This window comes from Eptatretus burgeri, chromosome 1 (assembly GCF_056783735.1).
Source record: "Eptatretus burgeri isolate ZD-2024b chromosome 1, Ebu_testis_v1, whole genome shotgun sequence".
Classification (NCBI taxonomy): Eukaryota; Metazoa; Chordata; class Myxini; order Myxiniformes; family Myxinidae; genus Eptatretus; species Eptatretus burgeri.
In genome coordinates this window covers 140,781,541-140,792,166 of record NC_140961.1, presented here as the reverse complement: position 1 = coordinate 140,792,166, position 10,626 = coordinate 140,781,541, and the positions used below count along the sequence as shown (strand labels likewise).

The 10,626-nt window shown below is 41.8% G+C and overlaps 1 protein-coding gene across 6 annotated transcripts in view; it reads left to right on the top strand.

The window, feature by feature from the left end:
* The window catches only part of LOC147035631 (dynamin-1-like), a 200,182-nt gene that overhangs the window by 78,397 nt on the left and 111,159 nt on the right, over positions 1 to 10,626 (top strand). For all 6 annotated transcript variants that reach the window (XM_085845574.1, XM_085845532.1, XM_085845547.1 and 3 more), the window contains exon 8: positions 6,834 to 6,969. In XM_085845574.1, the coding sequence (XP_085701700.1) occupies positions 6,834 to 6,969 (136 nt within the window). The remainder of the gene's footprint in view (positions 1 to 6,833; positions 6,970 to 10,626) is intronic.

The following is a 10,626-nucleotide window of genomic DNA, read 5'->3' as shown; positions in this document are numbered from 1 at the left end:
GGTCCCGCGACGAGCGTCTCCACCGCGACCTCGGTCGCGTTATCGGCCTCCCCTCTCCGCAGCTCCCCGACTCTGACACGAGCGCCCTCTCGACTGCCTTCGCCGCCGCCACCTCTCCAACTCTCCACAGCTCCGTCCAACTGCTTTCTCCGACTCTTCTTGACTGACTCTTTCCAACTCCACTTCGACTCTTCCCAACTCAACTGCCTTTTTGGCGAGCGAGCGCGGCCCTTTATAGCCCCCCCGTGGCTTCGCTCCTTCACCTTCGACCCTTTACCTCTGGCTGGCTTCCCATTGGACAGAGGAAAAGTGGGCGTGAATGCTTTTTGATCCACGAATCTGCATATAGCGATTATACTCCGACGCACCTGGAGGCGGGGCCAAATCGCCCCACGCTCGCCGATAGGACGGAACAGAAGTGGGCGTGAATCGTTTTTGATCCACGAATCTGCATATAGCGATTATACTCCGACGCACCTGGAGGCGGGGCCAAATCGCCCCACGCTCGCCGATAGGACGGAACAGAAGTGGACGTGAATCGTTTTTGATCCGATTTCTTCGGAAAGGCTGGTGTTTTTTGCACCCGCTGCTCGGTGCGCGCCTGCACGAGTCCAGGATCGGTGTCCACAAGCGGCGCGGGAATGGCGGTGATGCGATGGTTGCGAGAGCGAGATGTGACTGCAAGGGTCGTGGCTGTTGTTGTGAAGCGGCGTTGCGGTTGGTGGTTGTTGTGTGATGGCTGTTGAGACGTGGTTGGTGGTGGTAGTAATGGTAGTAATGGCGGCTGGTCCAAAATAAAGATAGTAAAAGAAAAACGGCTATCTCGAAGGGTCGCAGCCCGAATGAATCACATTTATTCCCTCTAAACAACGGGTTTGGTCTAACTACACATGTACTTACAGAGATATCTCACCTAAGGGACCTGAATGGTGGTTTGCGAATTTCGTCAACCACAACAATATATATACAGTGAGGAGAACAAGTATTTGATACACTGCCGATTTTGTAGGTTCTCCCACTTACAAAGCACGTCGAGGTCTGTAATTTTTCTCATTGGTACACCTCAGCTGTGAAAGACGGAATCTCAAACAAAAATCCTGAAAATCACATTGTATGATTTTTAAATAATTAATTTGCATGTTATTGCATGAAATACGTATTTGATCACCGACCAACCAGTAAGAATTCCGGCTATCACAGACCTGTTAGTTTTGTCTTTAAGAAGCCATCCCATTCTCCACTCATTACCTGTATTAACTGCACCTGTTTGAACTCGTTTTCTGCATAAAAGACAGCTGTCCATACTCAATCAATCAGACTCCAACCTATCCACAATGGGCAAGAACAGAGAGCTGTCTTTGGACATCAGGGACAAAATTGTAGACTTGCACAAGGCTGGGATGGATTACAGGATAATAGGCAAGCAGGTTGGTGAGAAGGCAACAACTGTTGGCGCAATTATTAGAAAATGGAAGAAGTTCAAGATAACAGTCAATCTCCCTCGGTCTGGGGCTCCATGCAAGATCTCACCTCGTGGATTTTCAATGATCATGAGAAAGGTGAGGGATCAGCCCAGAACTACATGGCCGGACCTGGTCAATGACCTGAAGAGAGCTGGGACCACAGTATCAAAGAAAACCATAAGTAACACACTACGCCGTCATGGATTAAAATCCTGCAGTGCACGCAAGGTCCCTCTGCTAAAGCCAGCGCATGTCCAGGCCCGTCTGAAGTTTGCCAATGACCATCTGGATGATCCAGAGGAGGAATGGGAAAAGGTCATGTGGTCTGATGAGACCAAATAGAGCTTTTTGGTGAAATCTCCACTCGCCGTGTTTGGAGTAAGAAGAAGGATGAGTACAACCCCAAGAACACCATCCCAACCGTGAAGCATGGAGGTGGAATCATCATTCTTTGGGGATGCTTTTCTGCAAAGGGGACAGGGCAACTGCACTGTATTGAGGGGAGGATGGATGGGGCCATGTATCGCGAGATCTTGGCCAACAACCTCCTTCCCTCAACAAGAGCATTGAAGATGGGGCGTGGCTGGGTCTTCCAGCATGACAAGGACCCGAAACACAACCAGGGCAACTGAGGAGTGGCTCCGTAAGATGCATCTCAAGGTCCTGGAGTGGCCGAGCCAGTCTCCAGACATGATCCCAATACAAAATCTTTGGAGGGAGCTGAAAGTCTGTGTTGCCCAGCGACGGCCCTGAAACCTGAAGGATCTGGAGAAGATCTGTATGGAGGAGTGGGCCAAAATCCCTGCTGCAGTCTGTGCAAACCTGGTTAAGAACTACAGGAAACGTCTGATCTCTGCAATTGCAAACAAAGGTTTCTGTACCAAATATTAAGTTCTGTTTTTCTGATGTATCAAATACTTATTTCATGCAATAAAATTCAAATTACTTGTATAAAAATCATGCAATATGATTTTCAGGATATTTGTTTTAGATTCCACCTTTCACAGTTGAAGTGTACCTATGATAAAAATTACAGACCTCTACATGCTTTGTAAGTGGGAAAACCTGCAAAATCGGCAGTGTATCAAATACTTGTTCTCCCCACTGTATATATATATTCAGTGCCGACAGAAAGTCAACACCCCCTTTACAAATTTTAGCCTGGAATTAAATTGCATTAAATCAGACTTTTTCAACCTTTATTTACACATCATAATCCACAAACTCGACACATTTCAGAAAATCAATTAAAAATACAAAACTAGAATATCTTGGTCGGATAAGTGTCCACGCTCCTTATAATATCAATTGTAAATTAGATCAGGTGTCACCAATCACTTTCAAAATCACACCGAATTGATTGGCCTCCATTTGTGTTAAATTGTAGAATATAATCAGCTGTTCCTGTGGGTTTCCTCTGCTGGGTAGTGCATTTCACAGCAAAGACTCAACTATGAACACCAAGGAGCTTCAAAAGACCTCTGGGAGAAAGTTGTGGAAACGCACAAATCAGGGGGATGGGTATAAAAATATTTGAAAGGCCTTGAGACTATCCCTTGGGGCACAGATAACACAATCATAAAGAAGTGGAAGGCGTATGGTATCACCAAGACCTTGCCTATATCAACTGTCCTTCCAAACTGGATGAGCAAGTAAGGAGGAGACTGATCCAAGAGGCCAATGGCATATTTGAAAGGGCGACAGGCCTTTATGGCAAAGACTGGTAAATGTGTGCACGTGACAACAATGTCCCAAGCACTCCACAAGTCTGGACTGGACGGTGGGGTGGCAAGAAGGAAGCTATTACTCAAAAAAAAAACTCACCTTGAGTCCCGGTTGTGGTCTGCAAAAAAAATCACTCCAGAGATTCTGAAGCCATGTGGCAAAAAGTTTTGTGGTCGAAAGAAACAAAGATGGAACATTTTGGCCTCGATGCAAAACGTTACATTTGGCGCAAACCCAACCCAACACAGCATAATACCCAAAGAACACCATCCCTCCTGTGAAGTGTGGTGGTGACAGCATCATGTTTTTGGGTTGATTCTCATCAGCAATCACTGGGGCACTTGTCGAGATAGAAGGGTAAATGGATTGAGCAAAATACAGAAAAATCTTACAGGAGAACCTGCCCTCTGCAAGAATGCTGAAATTTGTCGGAAGTTCAACTTTCAACATGACAATGACCCGAAACACACAGCCAAAGCTCTACTGGAGTGGCTGAGGAGCAAGAACATAAATGTCCTTGAGTGGCCCAGTCAGAGCCCTGACCTCAATCCAATTGAAAATCTGTGGCATGACTTGAAGATTGCTGTCCATCATCGCTCGCCATGCAATTTGACTGAACGTGAACAGTTTTATCCAGAAGAATGGGCAAATATTGCCCGATCAAGGTGTGCAAAGTTGGTAGAGACCTATCCCAACAGACTCGCAGCTTTATTTGCTGTCAAATGTGCTTCCACCAAGTATTAACTCAGGGTGGTAGGGGGTAGTGGGGAAGGGGGTGGACACTTATCCAACCAAGACATTCTAGTTTTGTATTTTTGATTACTTTTCTGAAATTTGTTGAATTTGTTTTTTATTTGTAAGTTGTGGGTTACGATGTGTAAATATAGTTTGAACTAGAAGGGCAGTTGGAGGAGAGCATACCTTCGCCAGACTAATTGGTTTGTTTTGTATCCCACCGATAGGCTGAATCTGGATTTTGACTTGAGCTAAAATTTAATTGGCTTGTTGTTGTCACCCAACCAACTCAGCCACGAAGTTTCGTACGAATACGTCCAAAAGTTTTTGAGATATCCTGATGCATGTCGTTTTTGGCCCGATCTACTAATGATGAAGAATCACTTAAAAAAATTCTCAGATCTAGATCCGGATTCGGATCTTCACCAAAATCTAATCATTTCATCCTTGTCACATACCAAAGCTCTCCACAACATTTCGTCTAAATATGTCCACAGCTTTTTGAGATATTTTGTTCACAACAAACAAATAAACAAGCAAGAAGAAGATGTCACGCAGAGCACAATACTCGCAAAATCCATAAAACAAAATTTACCACAAAAATAATTGGCTGCTTGAATTCAGTGACCTGAAATATAAATCCTCTTCGAATTTCAAGTCAATCGGATGAAAATTGAGGATTTTAGAAATACCACCTTAGTTGTTGACCTTTTGACCTCAAAAGCAATAGGCTTCTTCCTTATGACAATTTCTGCCATGTGGTGAAGTTTTGTGAAGGTCGGTTTAAAATTGTGACCTGTAGGCGATTGACAGACAAACAAACAACCAACCAATCAAACAAACCAAATTGACGAACCAACATACAGGGTGAGTCAGAAGTAGCGCCCGATTTCTGTCAGTTGATTGTTTGTTTGCCATTTGTATTACAGTGTACAAGAAGGTATAAATAAATGAATGACATGTTTATCTAACCATTTATTCAAGAAAAAAATATTACGGAACTGTACCAAGCTGTTTTACTTGCAATTTTCAAAGTGCCCTCCCTCGTGATCGATGCACAATTGCAGCCGAGCAGGCACAGAGCGGCACACACGTCTGCAGAGTTCGATATCAATTTCCTCAAACTTTGCAGTGATTTGAGCCTTCAATTCCTGAATGGTACGAGGCTTTTCACGATAAACAAGGTCTTTCATGAGCCCCCAAAGAAAGAAATCTGGAGGTGTAAGGTCTGGGGAGCGTGCCGGCCACCCGATCGGACCGCGGCGGCCGATCCACTTTCTGGGATAAAATTAATAATCCGCAAGACAATTATTAACAACATGACTTCCCAGAAAGAATCTGACAGCCGAAAAACAGAAATCGGGCACTACTCACCCTGTACTTGAAAAATCTTCGATTTTGCAACTAACAAACACAGGGAGGGATGCAAACATCACTTCCTTCACCTTCGGTGGTGGAGCTTAAAAAGTCTGATTTAATGCAATTTATATTAACCTTATTTTTTTCACCTTAGATAAGTATGGGAACTTAATTTTTAAGTTGAACCACTGGATTACATACAGGTGAAACCTCTTGCCCTGATTTATTTATTTATTTATTTAAACCTTTCAAACAAATAATTTGCTCCTGCAGTGATTTAAGGTTAATTAGACAATGTGCTTGAATACTTACGTAACTGAGAATCATCAGATTTTTCTCTGTTAATCTAAATTAATCTGTTAATTTAAATCCACCAAGAACTCGAAGGGCACTCGGTGGAGCACATACCTCCACCACGCAATGCCTCATCCAGTAGAACATATCGGGCCCAATAGATTTTTGAGATGTCATGCTCTATGTCGTTTTTTGACCTGTCTCTCGATGGTGAAAAATCCACTTCAAAAATAAAAATCGTGTCCGGATTCAAATCTTCACCAAAATCGAATCGATTCATTCTTTTCATACACACAAACCTGTCCACCAAGTTTCGTCCGTATGTGTATATGTGTACACACACACACACACACACACACACACACACACACACACACACACACACACACACACACACACACACACACACACACACACACATACACACACACTCGTATCCCTATTTTTCCATTGAAACAATGGCTTGACATTCGTGGCATTTTTCAGGAACATATACCCTGCAAATGTCGAGGTCTTACTGTACTTCAAAATTTGCGCAGTAACGCTTACCACTGTATGCCGTCTGTAAAGAATAAATGTTTACGACTTCCTACCACTCTGTGTACCTTGTCCATGAACAACAAAAACCCACAGCCACTTAACTTCTCCAATCGTAGCACAATAAAACGAAGAAACGCAAGATCACATGATGTCCCATTGTCTGGTCACGTGACCGGCCATGAGCAGAGCGACGCAACAGAGGCCGACATTTATTTCTGGATATTTTCATGTAAGGACAGTTTTTTTGTTTGTTTGTTTTTGTTTTCCTGGCATGTTGGCTTCGAGTTACATCAGTACACACAATTTCATCTCGAGCACACCGATAAAGTAATTGGCATTTATTTTGGTGAGTCAGTGGTTTGAAAGCTTTATATATCTTTCAATTTTTCACATTTACCTTGATGCTGGTGAAGAGTGCATAATTTTTTTTCTTATATTGAGTTACAATTCAATTGAAGATTAATTTGCTGTGTTGAAATCATGCTTTGTGATTATGAGTGTGAGATGGCCAAAATTATACAACATGCCTTTTTGCAAAATGTATATTTATATGGAATTTAATAAATTATTTTAATAAAAATTTCCTGCATTAACTGGCAAAAATTCTTGCTTATGCTCTGGCCATTTATCTATACAGTACACACTCCATGTATAATCAATTTCTCACTTTTCGTTTGATTGTCCCTTTCTTCATCCACAAACTGTCACTGCTTCTAGAATGGTACAACAGTTTGCTGTGGACTTTGAGAAGAGGATCGAGGGCTCCGGTGACCAAGTAGATACGTATGAGCTGTCTGGCGGAGCACGAATCAACCGGATCTTCCACGAGCGCTTTCCTTTCGAGCTGGTTAAGGTGTGTTTGATGCAACTTCAGTTACTTGGCTCAAATTGTTGTGCTGATTATGAAACCCCCCTTTTACCAGACAAGTATCACTTTACCATACAACCATTGGAGTACTGTTCTGTAGAGTTCACTACCATTTTCTATCAGCCCCATTGGTTCTTTCCTTTTTTCTTTTCTTTTTTTTTCCCCCTCATTTTCATATCCCCTCAAACTTGCTAATTTAATGTATGTACTGTCTCTCTATTCCATGGATCTCTGCATGAAAAATTTTTGCATCGTGATGCGCGAGCTCAACGTGGCTTAGAAATGACTTGGCTTTACGGACAATACCGAGGCAGCAACTTGCCTTTGATTCAAGTTTGATGATATGGTCCTCCCATGAAAGTTTATGGCATATGGCAATACCAAGGAGCTCGAGGGACTAGCACCTCTTTTTCTGACTGTCCATAAGAAGTGGATTGGATAATTTAATTGCCAATCCTTGTGGAGAAATGGATACTTAATATGCCACACACAATGTGTGTGATAACACCTATGTTTCAGTAAGGATCATGATTCATTGGCAAAGTTGCGAGGTTGTGTTGTTCTCAAAGTTTTCGTTCTGAGGACTCTTTTCAGGATCATCACCAAGCCCCAGACAGCTTCCAACTGTAGTTTGTTTGTAGTAATATTCCCAGGGATGGTTTTTAAGATCCCCTCAAGCTTCTTTCTTTTTTAATCATTCCCATTGCTCCAACTATCACTGGTACAATTTCAGCATTCTTCAGCTTCCAAGATCTTTTCGCTTTATGTTTGAGGTTTTGACATTTGGTCATTTTCTTGATTTCTGCATTGTTTAGGCCAAAATTGCTGGCTCCGAACACCTCAATTGGAAATGCATTATTTTTTTTTTGTACCCAAATGTTATATCCCGTCACAATGCTTTGTTTTCCACGTTCATGCTCGATGGGATCATCAGGTCATACATGAGCGTACCTTCCTTGTTTTCAAGTATTGCTTTTGGTTCATGTTTCCACGAGTTTTCTGGAACTGGTATGTCAAAGTTTTGGAGATATACCAGCGGATTACTTTACAAACTCTGTTGTGCCTTTGTGTGCACAGCTGTTCTGACATGAGTCTGGTTGACTCAGTCCTGCCATCTTCTTAAAGCCATCAGTGTAGTGTCCTTGGTCTTGGGCATTTATTATGATTTGTTCTCCATCCCATTTTATCTGACCTTTTCTGAGTCATTCCAATAACCCTTGTCTGTTTATACCCAGTCTGTCCAATTCTTTATCGTACCTCCGTGCTCTTTTGCAGTTCACACAGTTGTCAGTGTATATCTGTTGCTGTTCCACTTTATATTTTTCATTTGTCTCTTTTTTTTGCAGTCATCGGTGCTGTATTCATTGCTGTTTTGGTTTCATGAGTGAAATCTTCCATTTTCACTATTATTTGGAAGTTTTTTTTGCTAGGTGTGTTAGGTATTCCTTCTCTGGCTTGCTGTCTTCATGTTTGCAAACAAATAGGATTTGGTAGTCTGTCTTGCTTTTCACGTACATTACCGGTCGAAAGTTTTAGAACACCCCCATTTTTCCAGTTGTTACTGAAATTTAAGCAGTTCAAGTCCAGTGAATAACCTGAAATGGTACAAAGTTAAGTGGTAAACTGCCAGAGGTTAAAAAAAAGTTTAGGTTACCAAAAACTGAAAAAGAATGTAAATTTCAGAGTTGTTAAAAAAGGCCCTTTTAAGAGAACAAGTAATGGGTTAGCAACTGCAGCTGTTCTGCAGCAATGGAAGTAAATTAAGCCTTGAAAGTTGATGCAAACAATTCCTACAGGTGTCCCAACTTTTGTTGATTAGTTACAAACCCTCTGTCTGTATAAAAGCAGTGGTGGGAAGAAATTTCCAAACAATATATGATTTCCATTGTAGAAAGAATGCCACGAGTATGTTCAGCTGTTATATCCGCAAAAGGTGGCTACTTTGATGAGTCAAAAATTTAGATTCAATTTTGTTCAACAAAACGATTCCATGATTTCTTTTTTTATCTGCAATTGTTTATTTGTTCTCTGCTTTAATTTCAGAGTACATTGAAACATTAAACTGCTTAAATTTCAGTAAAAACTGGAAAAATGGGGATGTTCTCAAACTTGACCGGTGGTGTACTCAGCCAATCCTACTGTTGTTCTTCTGTGCATTTGGTTGAGTTTCATCGGGCTGCTCCCTCCTCGTCTTGGCAGGTACATTCTCGGGATGCACTGATTTTTGTGTATGGTGAGGGAGTTTCGTTGTTTTGATATCTAGTTTATTGATTTCCGCTTGTGGCCAGTTTACTAATCCACAGCTGTACTGGAATACTAGTATTGGAAGTTGGTTTATGGCTTTGATTTTGTTTCCTGGAGAAAAGTATGTTTTCAGGACCAGCCTCGTTCGACATAGATATTCTTTGGTAATTGTTTTGCGCATTTGTTTCCTGACATATTTTGTGGCCCTCTTCCACTTTGAGGTATTTGTATGATGGATTGTTGTAATTAGGTTGTTTTTTGGGGGTTTTTTTGGTCCGTTTTGGTTGGTCTACCTTGTATGAATGTGCACTTGGCACACTTATCTCGGCCACATTCCATTTGAATGTCGTCAGAGTACCATTTCACTAATTTGAGTTCTGCCAATATTCCCTGATTTGGTGCAAAGAGTTTTAAATCGTCCACGTACAGTGCATGTGTCACCTTTCTTGTGGCTTTGGACACTCTCTTCTTGAATGTTAGGTGGTATCCATGTCCTTGCTTGTTAATGAGGTTGCTCAGTGGGTCCAGAGCCAGGCAAAACAGGAGGGGAGAAATGCTATTACCCTGGAAGATCCCACGTCTTATCTTCACCTGCGGTATTTCGATCTTTCCTTTTAAGTGCTGCAATATCAATGTGGTCTTCTATTTCTTTCTCAATCGGTTTGATTATTTTGGGGTTGATCTTTTACCGTTGCATGCATTTTATCAACAATAAATGTGAAACATTATCCAAAGCTTTTTGTAGTCTATCCATGCTGTGGATAATTTGGTTCCTCTGGTTTTACAGTTTTTGAGTATGGCCTTGTTTAGTGGAAGGTGGTCTATTACTCCATAGCATCCTCTTTTACATTCCTTCTGTTTTGTCTCTTGTCCTTCTTGTGTTAAGTGTTGGTACATCATTTCTGTGACAATTCCCATCAGAGATAAGTATGTTTTTGGTGGACATGTTATTGGTCTATTCTTGTGAGGTAGTTGGGTTTCCACAGATTTTGAGATGAGGAAGGTGTTACCTTTTGTGAGCCATTCATCCATTACCTCCTCCCCTTGGATAAGTTTGTTGAATGTTAGAGCATAGTGATTGAGGAGTGTCTAGTTGCTTTTGCCAGAAATTTGGAATTCCATCCGGGCCAGGGCTAAAAAGGTTTGGCACTTTTTTTCAAGTTTTGTTCTTTTCTTCATCAAATGTCACTGGGAGAATTTCCTTTAGGTGTTGCTTTCTTTCCCCCCCCCCCTGGTTTTGGATCCAATCCACCTCCCTGTTGTGTTCTTTTTGGGTCCTCATAGATTCCTTTCCAGAAATTTTCAAGTTTTCTTTCTTGAGGGGACTTGATACACTTTGCTTTTGTCCCCCTCCCTCACCTGCGGTTATCGGTAGAATCGTTTTTGGTTGTTCTTCAA